This window comes from Nelumbo nucifera, chromosome 1 (assembly GCF_055504915.1).
Source record: "Nelumbo nucifera cultivar China Antique chromosome 1, China Antique-T2T, whole genome shotgun sequence".
NCBI classification, from domain to species: Eukaryota; Viridiplantae; Streptophyta; class Magnoliopsida; order Proteales; family Nelumbonaceae; genus Nelumbo; species Nelumbo nucifera.
The window spans coordinates 35,480,682-35,498,115 of record NC_142649.1 but is presented as its reverse complement, the minus strand read 5'-3'; the positions used below and the strand labels follow the sequence as shown (position 1 = coordinate 35,498,115).

General features: G+C 37.8%; 1 protein-coding gene across 2 annotated transcripts in view; it reads left to right on the top strand.

Annotated features, from left to right (window-relative positions):
- The first annotated feature begins 582 nt into the window (after window positions 1-582).
- LOC104608273 (transportin-1-like) overlaps window positions 583-17,434 on the top strand; it is an 83,679-nt gene continuing 66,827 nt past the window's right edge. For both annotated transcript variants that reach the window (XM_010274207.3, XM_010274206.3), the window contains exons 1-7: window positions 583-947; window positions 2,076-2,363; window positions 2,854-2,943; window positions 3,091-3,168; window positions 3,264-3,344; window positions 6,303-6,353; window positions 9,493-9,578. In XM_010274207.3, coding sequence (XP_010272509.1) covers window positions 771-947; window positions 2,076-2,363; window positions 2,854-2,943; window positions 3,091-3,168; window positions 3,264-3,344; window positions 6,303-6,353; window positions 9,493-9,578 — 851 coding nt within the window. In that variant the 5' untranslated portion in view covers window positions 583-770. The remainder of the gene's footprint in view (window positions 948-2,075; window positions 2,364-2,853; window positions 2,944-3,090; window positions 3,169-3,263; window positions 3,345-6,302; window positions 6,354-9,492; window positions 9,579-17,434) is intronic.

Sequence of the window (17,434 nt, the reverse complement as noted above, 5' to 3'; positions counted from 1 at the left end):
TTGGTCTAAAATTCTAGGACCGCTTAGCCTCAGTCTGAACTTATATTTTAGGCCCTGGACTTAGGCCGGGCCGAAGCCTAAACTATAGCCCTTATGACAAGTGCAAAATTGAGCTTGACCCATGATCACCTTTTGAATTAATTGCACTTTTAAATTGGCCCACGAAGCCTAATAAAAGATGGTTATATAAAATTATATTCATAAATCTTTTTAGACCCAACCAATCCAAAGCCTGGCTCTACCCAACCCAAGCCCGAGCCCGAGCCTAAACCTGGATTTGACCATGGATGGGACCAAAACTTGTGGTTTGCATGCTTAGGATTGGCCAAATTTACCTTCAAAATTCAAATCGACCAAACTGATCTGAATTTCAGAATCAGTTTTCTTTCGTACATCGCACGGGCCCCGCCATGTATATACATATATATATCGCAAAACAACGGGTCAGGTGATAAATGGACCGGAAAGGTATTGATTTATCAGTTGAACGATTCGACCGTCCGACTCAACGACGTTTTGGAAAAAAGGAAAAACCGGAAAAAAGCCGAAATTACATCGTTGATTGGATAGTGATTTTCATCTGGTTCAAACCGGTTCCGGCGTTGTGTCAGTGTGTCTAAAGGCAGACGCCAGACTCGCCCTCTTCGGCTTGTCTCGCTCGCCTTACAAAAGGCCTTGGCAGCCTTCTCTTTCTCTCTAGATTCTTTGTCTCCTCCTCAGCAGGTCTCCTTCTGAAACCTCAGATAGCTAAAGCTGCAATCCTGCTAAACATGGCGGCACCTGCTCAGTGGCAGCCCAACGAGGATGGCCTGAGAGAGATCTGCCGCTTACTGGAACAGCAAATTTCTCCTACTCCTGATCATCCTCAGATTTGGCAGCAGCTCCAGCATTATAGCCAGTTCCCCGATTTCAATAACTATCTCGCTTTCATCTTTGCTCATGCTGAGGTGCTCCGATTATTTGATTATCATCGGAAAATAATAGGGCTTCATTTCATTGGACAGGAGTTGAGCTTGTTTTGACTGGTGTTACATGCCATTATTTTATTTTATTCTATTTTTATGCCTGAGTTTGGATAGGATTTACAAGCATAGAGTGTTTATTTTGTCGGCAAAAACCGCGAAATTGAAAATTAGGGGCATTGGTAATCGTTGATTGGATGGTTTTCATTAGTAAATTGTCCTTCTGTTTGGATTGGAATTAGAAATGACATTTATCTGATTGTTGCGTGCTTTGTTCTTGAAAATGAGGCTATTTGCATGCTTCCGTAGCCTTAGCTTTTAGTTGTTTCTTTTTTCGCAAAACCCTTATGGTCGAGATGTAGAAGTAAGAAATGGAAGATATATTAAAGGTGTATACGGGTGACTGGTTGGAAATGGATACCTCCTATCGGCTCCATACTAAACTGTGTGTTCGTATGCATTTCCTTGTGTCTAGGTTGTGAACAGAGCCATCATCCCTCTAGTCATGGAGTTATATCATTTCTCCTTTGCAGATTAGTAGTAATGAAGTTCACTCTATCACATTTTGATCTCAACCTGAGTTTGGTTCTCCATATATATTAACTTCTGTTTGATATTTTGCAATATTGTTAATTTTTGTGTTTTTGATTATTCTATTATATATATATATATATATATATATATATATATATATATATATATATATATATATAAACAGTTCAGAATGTGTTCATGGTTGATCCTCAACTTTCTTTATTGTAAACATCATTTGTATTTTTCAATTATGGATTCCATATTTCAGTATTTCCAATAAGTGTGCATCTTGAGTTAGCTTGACATGTACTGGTTCTCTTGCATTGGAATGCCTGCTTGTAACTTTCACATTTGATTTAACCTTTTTTTCTTGTCTATTGTAGAATTGTTTTTTTTTTCTTTAGATATGTAATTTTATTATTCATGCAAAAAATAATACATTTTGCGAAAGAAAGTTACTATTTACTATTGAAGGTATCATATGAGCCTTCTGTACATCGTCTTTTTTCATGTTTTTTTTTTTTTTTTTTTTTTTGTTTTGCTTTTGCTTTTGAAGATTTAACTTTACCTCTGAAACAGGGTACACCAGTGGAAATTCGACAAGCAGCTGGATTGCTTTTAAAAAATAATTTGAGAACCGCTTTCAAATCCATGGAACCTTTATACCAGCAATACATAAAATCTGAATTGTTACCTTGCTTAGGAGCAGCAGATAGGCATATCAGATCTACAGTTGGAACAATTATAAGTGTTGTTGTTCAACAAGGGCGGGTCGTTGGTTGGCCAGAGCTGTTGCAAGCACTCCTACATTGCTTAGAGAGCAATGACTTAAATCACATGGAAGGTGCTATGGATGCTTTATCCAAGGTAATGTTCTAGCTTCAAGGTCTCTAATACAAACAACTTTTAACAGTGATGGCTTAAATTAAGTACAAGTCATTGGAAGTGCTTTGTACATCTCCTTGGCTCCTGGCATAAAGTGTCTGCATATTTGTAAATATTTAACATGTACATGGACATCCATTTCTGGGCCAACATACATAGGATGTCAGAAATAAGCTCTCTCGGAGTTTGGTAGAATGGAGACATTTTTGCAACTGCATTTCAAATGTCAATCATGTTGCAGGAGTGGCACTTTGATATTAGGATGTAGCATGCAAAATTGGTCTGAGCAAAAGAATGGATACTGGTGGTTCTAGTTCAATACTACCACTAGTACTACTATGCTCATTTTTTTCTCTTCTTTTTAAGGAGAATTTTAGATTCTTTGGTTGCTTTGCGTTTCATATTTTACCATATTTTATATAGAAACAACATTTATTTCAAAATTCTAACCAATTAACCATGTCTTACACAGATTTGTGAAGACATCCCACAAGAGCTTGATTCGGATGTACCTGGATTACCTGAACGCCCTATCAACATATTGTTGCCAAGATTATTCCAGGTAACAATTTCCTTTGATTTTGAATGCCATGATAACATGGTGTCTTTTCTATATGCAATTTCCTTTGATTTTAAAGTTGAATGGTAGGTGTACAGTGTGCTGTCCTATAGCTTGTACTGACTTTTTTGTTTTGTTTGACTGATACAGTTTTTCCAATCTCCTCATACCTCACTCAGGAAGCTTTCCTTAGGTTCTGTTAATCAGTTCCTTATGTTGATGCCCAAGGTATATCTGATATTCTGCTCTTTCCCTTTACATTGATTTGATGGAACTGTTACCACAAATGGAAATGTTCACTATTGTTTGTTATTCTGCCCCAGGGTTTATCTCAATCCGTGGATCAATACCTCCAGGGTTTGTTTGTTCTTGCCCTCGATCCTGCTGCTGATGTGCGAAAATTGGTGAGTATATCTGATGTATATTTTATCCAGCAAAGAATGAGCAAGAAATTAGAAAGAAAGAGACCTGTTGCTGTTGTATTAAATAAAGAGATAGATCACTTGAAAGAAGAAATAGGTAAGAGAGAGGAGAAAAAAGATAAAATGTCATGGCAACACTAGAATTCACTAAAGCAAAATTTATTTCATCAAATCAACTATTTTTTTTTTTTTTGCAATTTGGACTCAGAAAATTGGGTGACTCTCTTTATAAACTTAACAGAAGAACCTAGATTTATTTATTTATTTTTTTGATAATTAACATTAGAACCTAGATGTCCCTTTGCAGACTCCAATTTGGGCTCAAAACTGACTCAGAACAACTTTTAGCTGCCTTAGAACTAAGACAGATCCACAAATAACTCATAGGAACACTCAAATGAGGAAATCTAACTCCTAAAACAAATTAATAATATTTTACTGATCCTACTAAAACTAGTAATCAGACTTTATTAAAAATAGTAAATAGTGATTTTATTATAAATAGTAATTATGATGATAAGTACTCTAAGTAGAAAGTCCAAAAGTTTACATAAATAGCAATCATGATGTTTTTTTTTTTTAAATAAAAACAGTGAATTTCTAGAAGATTGTGGCACCAACAAGCTATAAAAGAAATTTGAAAAACTCAAGAGTACCAATATCCTTATCACTCTATAATTTTTAAAATGGTGTACGAATTGGGAAACTAATATATTTTTCCACTGATTCTTTCCTCGTTTCCATATCTGCACCAATTTCTCAATCCCATTCTATACATAGGAATAATACAAGATTGTGGTGGCTACTGCAATCCCTGGTAATGGGGGGCCAATGAAGGAAAAGGTGTTCAGCTGTTTCCACCTCCAGGTTGCACAGGGAGCAGTTTGTGGAGGCTACTGCAATCCCTATTCTAGATAGCTTGTCTTTAGTTAGGCACTTTCCTAGAGCCACAGTTCAGACTAAAAAAACTGACATTGGAGTTTGCCCAGACAGATTGAAAGGGGAAGCTGTTTCTGTTAAGGCAGGAGTGAAGAATCATGGACTTGACTGTGAACTTGCCATGGTGTTCCCATTTCCAGATTCTTCAATCTTCTAAATTCTAATGTGGCAATTGGGAGGATGTTCTGAATCTGATTGAGCAACTGTTCAAGCTGGTAAATCTCCTAGTCAAAGAAATTTCTTCTAAAGGTGGGAGCCTAGATTCTAGAGGTCCCAGAGACAGAAAAGAATTCTGGAGCCTAGCTTGAAAGGTTTATTGCCCCACCAAGAGTCAATCCAAAACCTCAAATGGCTTCCATTACTTAGCTTGAAAGCTGTTCCTTCGAGGAAGAAAGGCTGAATCTTGTGGATTTCCTTCCTCACCGATCTGCTGGATGTTTTGGGGAGCTGTTTTGTTTCCCAACCCCTGATAGTGAACCCATATTTTTCAGGATCATCTGCCTCCACCAACTTTCTTTTTCTTCATTAAACATCCAGTGCCATTTGCTTAAGACACTAGTATCTGCTCTGCCTCTTTGGTTCTGTAAAGGACCAAGGCCCCCAACTGTTTAGGAGTGCGTATCTTTGCCCAATCAACTAGGTGAATTTTCTTTTCCTCCTTCCAGCCTTTTCTAGAAGAAATCCCTTTGAAGTTTCTCCAGATTTGTGGCCACTTTAGTTGGGATGCTGAAGAGAGAAAGGTAGTGACAAGGGAGGCTAGTAAGTGTAGACTTGATGCAGGTTAACTTGCCACCTTTTGAAACCATCTTAAGATGCCCCAAAGGTTTTGTAGCTAAGGGATGAAGGCATCTGGGAAGAAAAGGGTATCGTTTGCAAATTGGAGAAGGCAGGCGGTTGCTTGCTATTTCCCATGGCAAACCCTGATAAGAAACCTCCTTCCATAGCATTATTACAAAGAGCTGCAAGCACTTCTGTGATGCATATGAAGACAAGGGGGGGGAGTCGGTCTCCTTGCCTTAACCTTCTTGAACTTTTAAAGAAACCAGCTGTAGAGCCGTGATCAGAATAGAAAACTTGGGGGTAGTGGTGCAAGCTTTAATCCTACTTTGCTATCTGTTGCCAAAGCTCATTTTAGCAGGAAGCCTAGCTACAAAGATCAAATGCCTTCTTTAGATCAAGCTTAAGAGGACCCCCAGTTTTGCTCGATTCCAGTCTTGTGTCTATGAGTTTGCTAGCTATCAGCAACCATCTAACATTCATGTTCCTGGCACAAAAGCTCCTTGGGATTTAGAAATGATACTAGGAAGAACCTGCTTGAGCCTTGTATAAAGTAACTTATCTAGGATCTTGTAGAAACTTCCAACAAGACTGATGGGCCTGAAGTCCTTGATGTCCACAACCCCCTCCCTTTATGTTTATGATTGAAAAAAAAGGCCTAAAATAGAATTGAAGTTTTAGTTAATGCATGAGTCTGTTTCTTTTCTCAAAAGAAAAAAAAGAAGAAATGCATTAGAAACTTGTTCACAGTTTTAGGAAAAAAATTAAGTAAAAGAAAAATAAAGAGACTATTACGATTGCTTTTAGTTATAATTCTTCAGGTATTGTTTTATATATAGTCTACCCTACCATGGTAGATTGTCACTGTTGGGTTGTGATGTATTTGTCTGGAGAAGTCAGAAATGGCTGCTTCTGCTCTCCTTGTGCAGAGAAATTCTTTCAGTATTTGTAAAAGTATTCTGATCTCTTAACAAGAGAAAAGTATTTCTGATTTTATTTTTTCCTTTTCATTTTTAGAATTATGGATATACATATATAAAATAATTGGAACATGTAGAGGCTTTATCTTTTGTTCTATGTTTTAATGGTTTTTGCCAGCATCCAACTTTTTGTTAATTTAGGACTTTACAATGGTATGATTGCTTTCTTGTTTTTATGTAAGAATTGATTTCTGTGGCATGTGGGTGCTAAAGTGCTATTATTTTTCTTTTTTATACTGCATAGGTTTGTGCTGCTTTTGTTCAGCTAATTGAAGTTAGCCCATCTTTCTTAGAGGTATGTATCATGTTTCTATTCCATATAAACTTGATTCTATTGTTATTATTATTATTATTATTATTATTATTTGTGTGTGTGTATTGTTAGTGGCACATTTTGTTCATAGATATATGAGTTATAATATTGTTAGTGTTATTTTTGTTTATAGATAACCAAATATATTAAAAGGAAACAGAAAATCTATACTACTATAAAAGGTACGAGTAGCCTCTAAAATTTCTGGAATTTTTCTTTACTAAAATACCCCTTTTTTTGAAATATGGTCCCTTTATTGTGAGGGTAAAAAAAGTAAATTGAATACTATTATTCAATGCATTCAATTCCCTCATTAAATCCCACATTTAAGGTATTAACTCCCATTCACCCTCATTGAATCATATATGTAAAGCATTTTTATTTATTCTCATCACTAAATTCCACTAATTAAATCCATACATAATAAATTAATAATTCCAATAAAATAAAAAACTTATACTTTTAAAATCTATATAGAAAAGAATAATGTTTTCATCTAGGTGGTGGTAAGAAACTAAACCATTTTGGGTCAAATGGGCCAACTCATGTTGCCACAATTAAATAATAAAAAATTAAAAAATAGATAAAAATTAAAAAAACATAGAAATTAAAGAAAAATTTAGGAACATTTTTAATATCATATATTCAACATATTAAACAATAATAATTATGATAAATAAGAAGTATTTTTATTAATTATGGAGATGGAATATAAAATTTAAAACCAATTAGAAATAAAACAGTTTTCCTATTCTCTTCTTTCTCATTAAATCTCATATCTAAGTTATATTCTCATTAAATCCTATATTTGAGATATATTTTTTTCATCATTAAATTCTACTAGTTAAATCCACAACATTAATTTTAATAGTATAAAAATAAATATTTTGAAAAGTAATTTGAAAACAAAACCATTTTCTTCCCTCTTGGTGGTGGGTTAGCAATTCAACAATTTAGGGTTGAAAGTATAGCAAGGGAGCTGAATGTTGTCTTTAAATGGATCAGAAGAACAACAAATAGGATGGCAGATGCTTTGGCTAAACAAGGGCTATTAGGCACCAATTGTTTTGGGGCAAAGCTATAAAATTGTTGTTTGGGGTAGAGAACCTTCCCACCTTGGTGTAATATTCAAGTTTGAATTTAATAAAATCTTCTTTTATTGATAAAAAATAGTCTCACATGGTGAGGTGAGTGAGGAACATGTAAGGAAGAGGCTTTGTATGGATTAATGTTTTTGGGATACTGCTGCATGCATCGTGTGTCCAGACCTTTAAAGCCATTGGTGAAGCCTGTGTGAATGTTTGCAAGAATTCCGGTGGTGACAGAGAATGTGAAAACTATACCTGTGAATCTGGATTTGTTCTTTGGCGGAAAAGTGTATGAAGCAAGAATAGTAATTGAAGGGGAGGATCCAGCGTGTGGTATGTGCAGGGGTAAGGCTGCATTGGTTGGAGCCTTGTGCGTTAGGCTGCCCTTAAGCAGATGATGTCACAACTACCAAAAATTAAGAAGAGATTTAGTAGTTGAAAGAATTTCTGGCTTCACAATTCGAAGTGAAGGATCATGACCCTCTTAGGTACTTCCTTGGTATAGAAGTAGCTCTATCTGATAAGGGAATTTTTATCTCCCAAAGGAAGTACATTCTTGATTTACTGAGAGATACAAGAAAACTGGGGTGTAAACTGGTAGAGACTCCTATGGATCTTAATTTTTTGACCAATAACGGTGAAATTTCATTAAAATTCAATAAAGAGTACAGGCAATCCAAAGGGAGATAAACTCTTTTAACTCCCCCAATACTTTTTACATATTTTAGCTGAGTTCAAAATAAGTTATCTCTACCTGCCCTTTGTTTTGCTAGAACATCAGCAAAGTAATGGGCACTTCTCTTAACCTAAGTCAATCTTACTTCAATGTCCCTCCCGTGGTAGAATCTTGAACTTCTTTCTTTCATTGCTGTGTCTCCAAAGATTGTTATCCTCCTTTTTAAACCAGCCCACCACTATTTTGGAATCACCTTCAATGATCAACTTGCTAATATTCAGTTCCCTCGCCCTCTCCAAAGATTGATTTTAATCACAAGCTTGGAAACTTTGAGGGTAAGATTCTTTTAGATGTTTTGTAGTATATCACTATCAGAGACTCATTGGAAGGCTTCTGTATCTCTCTATGACCCAGCCAGACATAGCGTTTGCAGTGAGTGTAAGTCAGTTTATGCATTCACCTAAAACTTCTCATTTTAAGGTTGTAGATAGAGTTCTTGCAATCTGAAGAGACACTTTGGTAGGGGCCTTCTCTTCGCCAAACAAGGCCATACTAGAGTGGCCTCTTGAGGATTGGAGGTCCACTGGTTATTTTACTTTTGTGGGGGGCGATCTGGCGGCCACTTGGAAGAGTAAGAAGTAGACTGTGGTAGCAAAGTCAAATGTAGAAGCCAGACTATAGGACCATGTCTCAAGAAGTAGCTGAACTCTTGTGGTTGAAGAATCTTCTTACAGAGGTATGTGGAATTTAGATCCAATGTTTTGTATTGTGACAAGGTGGCCATCAGTATTGCTTACAATCCAGTTCTTAATTAGCAGACTAAACACATTCAAGTCAACAAACATTTTATCCATGAAAAGGTTGAAAGGGGTGAAATATGTATACCGTTTGTTGAGTCAAAAGACAGTGGCTGATGTTTATACAAAAGGTGTGCCCACCTTGCATAATGAAGAACTATGTAACAAGTTGGGTATGCATGATATTTAATTATTTACAACCCAGCTTAAGGGGGAGTGCTGTGAGGGGTGTTTCTGTAAGGTATTATTGAGACAGGGGTTTTCCTGCAATTTCTTTTGTTTCAGTGACCACTCTGTAATTATATAATTCCAATATATAATAGGGTAAAATGGGCACTGCCACTGACCTGAGATATTCTTTCTGTTCCGTTCTGACTTCTGTCTTCTCTAGATTTTTTTTTGACAGATTACATGAATCATTAGACAAATGGATAATAAAACTGATCTTGTTTGCTTGTTTAAGTTTAAGTTTGAGTTAGATATTACATATTTTATTTTTTATTTTCTGTTTGATATTCCGTGTTGTGGTCCTTAGTATGGTATTTACAATATTGTTGCAGCCTCATTTAAGAAATGTAATTGAGTATATGTTGCAAGCCAACAAGGATGCTGATGATGAAGTTGCTCTTGAAGCTTGTGAATTTTGGTATTTCTCTATCTTGCTTTTAGTCTGGAAAAGATATTCTGGATGTTTATCATTATTTTGTATGCTCTATATAGGGAAGATTTTATGCTTGAGGTGACAGTTGGATGGTTTTCAGACAACCTAATTCCTATTATTTTTTTAATATATACTTTCTCTTTCAATGAAAAAAAATTTAATATGGTTTTCTATGTTACGTTTGAAAAGAATATACTTCTCTGATGTTGCCTTCATTTGACAGTGTTATATTAGTAATGATAAAATCAAAGATATAATGCTTTTTTTTGATAGAAAAGATAAAGGGAAAAAAAATACTTGAACCTCCCCCTAAGGCATCTGACAATTACTTGAGTTATACCCTAAGTTTTCTGAATTTGGGCATCCCCTATTGGGTGATGTCATAGGACAAAAACCATCGTTCTATCAATTGTCCATCACTTGCTATTGATATGTGATAGCATTTAACTTGGGCATCCCCTAAGTTTCTATTGAATTGACTTGGGCATCCCCTAAGTTTTCGTCCAACTAATTCTTCATAGGCAACACATCCTTGAATGAATGGATGGCACATCCAGGTTACCGCCCTTCATGGGAACAATTTATTTCCTAAATTCACACTATTTGGAAATGAGGGTCATGGTCATGGTGATTTAAAAGCAGTGCATATGTTTTATAGCTCTGAAAGTATCCTGATTGAATTATTGAATACACTTGTAGCACTATACATGGCTTCAAAGTCATACATTGATTACTATCGAAGAAAAACCATCACATCCTTAATATATGAGGACATCTGAAAGTATTCCTTTTAACTGGTGCACTAGATCATCAAGAAAGAAGGCATTCAATTGATTAGTCGTGCTTCAACATTAATTGTTGTTACCATCGGATACAAATAGGAGTTGTAGAGGATATTTTTACTATCTTGGATATTCATTGGACTGTTCTACAGTTTCTACTATCATCAATTCTCCAACTAAACTTCGTGGCTGCTGTGCACAAGCTGCTGGGACTCTATTGGTTGTCTCATTCTTGGTTTTGTTAACTATTTAGGTACCAATGACTTGTAGCAGAAGTTTGATAGTCGGGCAGGATTTCTTATTTGCTATTTACACCAATATGGGTAAATAGCTAAAGTGTCAGCCATTCCATTTGCTGACCTTCTTACCCATTTAAAATGCACCCCAATCTGCCTTGCTAAGCTATTAATCTCTCTTAGAGGCTGTCTAAGTGACCATACTCCCAAGTTTCCAGATTGCATCAACCCTATTACCATCTTGGAGTCTCCTTCGACTTCTAAGTGTTGCATTTCCCATTATTTCGCCAATCTCAGGCCTTGGAGCAAGGCCATGACTTCTGCCCTTAAGGAGTCTCCTATCCAAATCAGGCCCAAGTAAAGGGCCAAAACTTTTCCTTCCTCATTTCTGAAAACACCCCCAATTCCCGACTGACATGGATTACCCAAGGAGCTTCCATCAAAGTTTAACTTCACCATGAACTAAGGCGGTGGTAACCAACTTTCTTGAACCATAGGGGAGGAGGGAGAGGATACATCTATAGGCCTATAGCACTCCAATTTCTAATTAAGTCAGCTGAGAAGTCCTTGAAGAGGTATTACACTTTCAGCCAATGCATAACCTTGATGGTGATAACCTCAAGAAGTTCTTCCTTGGATTTTTCTTGCCCTTGGAAGATCCTATTGTTTTTCTCTTCCCAAATTGACCAAAGGATGGCTGCTCTTGTTATTTTCCACATTACCTTGCCTCTTTTCTTTGGTTTCCCGAGGGGGATTACAATTGCAACCAAAAAGAGAAGAGAACCAATCTCACAAAAAAAAAGCAAAAGGACAAGAAATCAAAAGATGAATTGCTGTCTCACCATTTCTTAAGCAAAGGCAACAGACATGTGGGGAAAGTCACCAATCTGACCTTTTTCTTTGAAGTACATCCATAGTATTGATCTTTTGGAGAGCCACTTCCCAGCAAAAAGCCCTAACCTTTGGTGGCATAGGAGCACACTTCTTTAGCAGGAAAGTTATGAGAGAAGTCTGGTGCCTTGCCAAGGGAAATTGGAGCAAACTTCCAATGGGTTAGAAGAACAACAAATGGGATGGCTGATACTCTAGCTAAACAAGGATCAAATAGAAGTGAACTTTTTTGGGCTGCTTTGTAGCAGTGGTTATGAATGTGGGTCAACATTTCAGCTTTGGAATGTTGGAGTTGTAATTATCTTGTTTAACTTCTTAATTTCTTAACGAAAGTTACCGTTTCCTATCAAAAAAAGGGGAGAAATGAGAAGCCCTAGGGTTGACGCCAGCATCCCATCCATTAGCTGCCATCCCATGAATACTTTCCACCACCAAGTGCCACAAACTATCCTGCTCTAAAGGAAACCTCCACAACCACTTTCCTAACAATGCTACATTCCTTAATCTGATATTGCCAATGTCTAGGAGCCCCGACTTCCTTTTTCCTAGAATTTGCTTCTCACTTCACTAGATGGTCCTTTTTTTGAGTCACCCGGTTCCCACAGGAAATCTCTCATGAGCTTCTCCAACTTGTTGGCAACCTTGACAGGTAGCTTAAAGGTAGACAAAAAATACATTGGAAGGTTGGCCAAAGTGGACTTGATTAAAGTGATTCTACCCCCTAGTGAGATATAATTTTTCTTCCACCCTGCTAGCTTCTTAGTGAGCCCAAGGTAGCCAATGGAAGGGTGGAGCAAGAGAGGGGAAGCAAGAAGCACAGAGAGGACAGAGGTGAACAGATTGATAAGGGAGATGAAAAAGGGGACTCCCTAGCTGAATTTGTAGAAAAGTTAGGGTGCAAGGTTAAAAATTTGAATGAGCTGAAAGGGTATTTGAAGATTAAAAAGAAGATGGGAAAAGGAGGAAAAGAAGGCTAAGTGAAGTTGAGAGATTGAAGTTGGACGTGGACGCGGACAAAGAATTTAGTGAAAGGAAGGGTAGGGGAAGAAAAGGAGGATCTTAGGATAGAAGGTTTAGGGGTGGGGCAGATTATGTTGGAGTAATGAAGATCGTAAGTTGGAATATGAGAGGTTTGGGGAATGCAAGAAAGAGAGATTTAATAAAGGAAGTCCTAAGGAAAGAAAACCCAGACATTTTTCTAATCCAGGAATCTAAACTCATGACCTTTGATAAAAGGTGGGCCAGAAGTGTGTGGAGAGCAAATGGCCTGAGTTGAGCAATGAGGTCCCTCTTGGGGTTCATCTAGAGTGTTAGTTACCTTGTGGAAGGATGAAGTAGTGGAGGGAGTGGAAGAATTAATTGGAAGATTCTCAGTCTCTCTTATATTCAAGCAAGTGATATATGGGTTTGAATGGGTCTTGAGGAGTGCAATAAGGTGAGACAAAGGAGTACTACCAGCATGAGGAAGTTAAATGAATTTATTAATGCCTTTGAACTCAAGGAACTGAACCTCTCACATAATAGCTTTACCTGGTCTAATCTCCAAGCTGAACCTATTTGCTCCAAACTAGACAGATTCCTATTTACCACAGATTGGGAAGAGCATTGGGGAGAACTGGTGTCAAGGGCCTTATCGAGAGTTACTTACGATCATTGGCCAGTTCTGCTATGCAAGTCTGAATTTGGAAATAGTGGACCTTCCCCGTTTAGATTTTGAGGATATGTGGCTGCTTCACCTGGATTTTAAAGAGAAAGTGAAAAAAATGGTGGAACGAAAGTAACCCGAGGGTAAATTGGGCAGGGATGAAATTCCACTGGAAGCTAAAAGGGCTGAAAGTCAAAATCAAGGAGTGGAATGTTCTTCACTTTGGGAGGTTAGAAGAAAGAAAGCAATAATTGATAATCCAGATTGAGGAATTAGATGCAAAGGAAGAAATAGGATGTTTTGGGGAAATAGACAAAGAGTTGAGGAAAAATTTGGAGGACACAATTTTCAAAGAATAAATTAGTTGGAGGCAAAAATCTAGACATAAATGGGTGAAGGAAGGAGATAGGAATACAAAATTTTTCCATGCTATAGCTAATGGCAGAAGAAAGAAAAAACAGGCCTTTGAACGAGAGATTAAGGATTGAAGGATTGGTTTGGCCCAGGCTCCCTGAAGAGTTGATTGAGTGGTTGGAAAGAGAGTTTGAATTGGAAGAAATAAGGGATGCCATCTTTTTTATGGATAGATCTAAAGCCCCGAGCCCTGATGGTTTCACGATGGCTTTTTATCAAGACTGCTGGGAGATAATTAAGGCTGACACAAAGTGTTTTCTCAGAATTCTTTGAAAGAGGAGTGATAAACCCAGGCCTGAACTCTACCTTCATTGCCTTAATTCCAAAAAAGGAGGGAGCTTGCCACCCTAAAGACTTTAGACCCATCAGTTTGGTTAATAGCCTCTATAAGATCATTGCTAAGGTGTTATCCAGAAAAATTAGAGAGGTGCTTCCCACAATCATATCCCCTAATCAAGGTGCCTTTGTGAAGAATAGACAAATTGTGGACCAAATCTTAATAGCAAATGAGAGTGTGGAAGATTATAAAAGAAGAGGAAAGAAAGGGCTGGTGTGCAAATTGGATCTGGAAAAGGCCTATGATTTGGTTGATTGGTCCCTGTTGCTAGAAGTTTTAGAGTCCTTTGGTTTTGGGCAGAGGTGGTCCAAGTGGATAAAATGGTGTATCAGAACATGCCACTATTCTATACTAGTAAATGGCAAGATGGTAGATCATTTTCCAGCCATTAGGGGTATTAGGCAAGGGGACCCTCTTTCCCCCTTCCTTTTTACCCTGATTGCTGAAGTTTTAGGGAGGCTTATTGAGAGGATAGATTCTAGAAGCTTGATAAGTGGTTGGAAAGTTGGGAGGGATAGGGTCCCAGTCACTCATTTACAATTTAGGGATGACACAATTCTGTTTTGTGGTGGGGATGAGATTAGGTGGGTTAGTAATTTAAAGTTGGTGATTAATGTGTTTGAACAAGTGACTAACCTCAAAGTAAACCTTGATAAGAGTTGTGTGATTGGCATTAATATGAGTGTTGGAGAGGTGGAAGAAAGGGCTCAAGTGTTGGGTTGTGAGATGGTTCAATGGCCATTGAAATATCTAGGGCTTCCATTAGGGGATAATACTAGCAAGAGAAGCTTTTGGAACCCGGTAATTGACAGATTCACAAAAGGTTAGCCTCTTGGAAGAAAAACTACCTTTCCTTGGGTGGCAGGATAACTTTGATTAAGTCAACCTTGGCAAACCTCCCAGTTTATTTCCTGACTCTGTTCAGAATTCTTGAGGGAGCATGTAGGGTTTTGGAGAAACTAATGAGGGATTTCTTATGGGAACCAGGGGGGAGAAAAGGGACCATAGAGTTAGGTGGGACTTGTTACAAAATTCAAAAGTGATGGGGGACTTGGTTTGGGTAAATTACAGAATAAGAATGAAGCTCTCTTGAGGAAATGGTTATGGAGATTGACTAAAGAAAGGGAGAATTTGTGGGCTAAAATAATCCTAAGTATTCATGGGCAAGAGGCAGATGGTTGGGATTTGGGGATCTCATCTAGGGCTACAAGAGCTTCTTCCGGGAAGTCTATTCATGCCATCCTTCTTTTCTTCCCTTCATCAGGTATGAACTTTGTTCTAGTATGTCTGTGAAATTCTGGGAACATATTTGGGTGGGAGACACTCCTTTGAAAGGGCAGTTCCCTTTGTTTTCTCTCTCAAGGTTTAAAAATGAGCCCGTAGCCACCTTCCTAACCTTGTCTAATTCTGTTATTAATTGGAATCTGCGTTTTAGAAGGGCTCTTAGAGATTCTGAATTGGAATCCATCTCTAACTTGCTTAAGATTCTGGATGAGGTAGTTATTGACTTCTCCAGAGTGGACACTAAGGTTTGGTCTCTTGCTCCATTGGGTATCTTCTCCTGCTCTTCTTTTTTCAAAGAATTAAAACATTCCAATCCGGCACTTGGTTTTCCTTTCCCAGTCTTGGAAATTTGGGGTAGACCAATTCCTCCTAGAGTAGGTGCTTTTTTCTGGGAAGCTATCTTAGAAAAGTGTAACACTTGTGACCTACTTCAAAAGAAAAGGCCTAATTGGTGTTTATCCCCGCATTGGTGCATTTTATGTAAGAAGAATGGTGAGAGCTGTTATCACTTATTAGTTTCTTGTCCCTTTGTTTTATATATTTGGTGTTGGTTTTTCTCTCTCTTTGGTTGCAGGTGGCCCTCCCCTTCAAGTGTGCAGAGCTTGTTTAATTCTACATCAGTGAGGGGTTTAAAAAAGAGAGGTAAAATCTTGTGGAGATGTGTTAGAGCAGTTGTTTGCTGGATGATGTGGGAGGAAAGAAATCAAAGAACTTTTCATGAAAAAGAAAAAACCAATGAAGCCATCATTGAATTAATATATGTTTGGGTGGTTCACTGGGTCAAGTCTATGAAGCTCTTTGAAGGTTATTCAGCAGGAGACATCTTTACAAAATGGAAAGAAGTGGCTTGGTCTGCTCCCTTGACTACATCCCTTAGTCAAGCTTGGACTCTGCCAGCTTTGTGGTTCATTAAATTGAACTTTGATGGCAGCAGGGAAGGAAACCCAGGCCTTTCAGGTATAGGTGGTGTTTTTAGGGATGAAGAAGGTCGAATTATCTCTGGACCTATAGGTCGGGGGGATTCATTGAGAGCTGAAATTTTGGCATCTCTGGAAGGGATTAAAAGAGCCCAACAGCTGAAAATCAGCAAACTTGGTGGAAGGTGATTCTAGGCTGACTGTTAGCGGGCTGCAGAAGGAAGAGTCCAGTCTGGAAGTTTTCAAATGAAAAAAAGAAAATCAATCAGCTAACTCAAAACATGCAAACTCTGGTTCAGTGGGCAAAGAGGAGTGCTAACTCTCTGGCAGACACTTTGGCTAAACAAGGGGTGGGAGAGCAAATCTTTTTTGGGCATTGTTGTAATCTGATTTTTAATGTTAGGGAGGGTTAAGAGATTTTACCCCTCCCTCCGTTTTGTAATTTTCTATCATCTTTTTCTTAATAAAAGTTACTATTATTGATAAAAAAAATGATCTGACGTAGGTCTAGGTAGGGCTCTCATCGCCAAACCACTCCAAACTTCCTTTCAGTCTGATGAGAATAAGAATCTGTCTAGTTTACAACAAAGTGGTTCTTCTTGAAAATTAGACCAGGTATATTCAGCTTGCAACAATGGCAACTCCCTCAATTCAAAGGAATCCATGAAAGAGTTGAATTTCCTCATTCTTGAGGTGACCTTGTGGTTGGGGTTATTTGTTTCATTGACAAATCTAATGACATTGAAGTCCCCTCCCAAACACCATTGCCCCTCCCACAATCCCCTTATAGTTGCTAACTCCTCCCAAAACTCCTCCCTTTCTCTATATGAATTTGGCCCATAAATATTTGTTAAAGTCCATTCCAGTCCATCAACTCTTCTTCTTAATTTCATTGTAACTGTAAAGCTACCAATTAATTCTTCTATACGGTCCAAATCCTCATTTTTCCAGATTGTCAGAGTACCCCCTAAGGCCCCCAAGATTGTGCAAAAGCCCAACTCAGTCCTCTAGCCAATCAAATACTTCTCACCCATCTCCTATCTACCTTTAATAATTTTGATTCTTAAATTAACACAACATCTGGATTCTCTTTTCTAAGCATTTCCCTTATCACTCTTCTTTTCTTGGAACTCCCCAACCCCTTACATTCCAACTAATAATCTTCATTGAGATACAATCTTATGAACAAACCCTAGACAACACCTTTTGCTAACCTGACTACCTTCCCTTTCTCCCAGAACACCCCTTATCATAGTCCACTTCACATCTCAGTCTCTCCACTTCACTCAATTTCTTCTTCCTCCTTTTAGGTGTCCTTCCTTCAAGCCTTTTCTT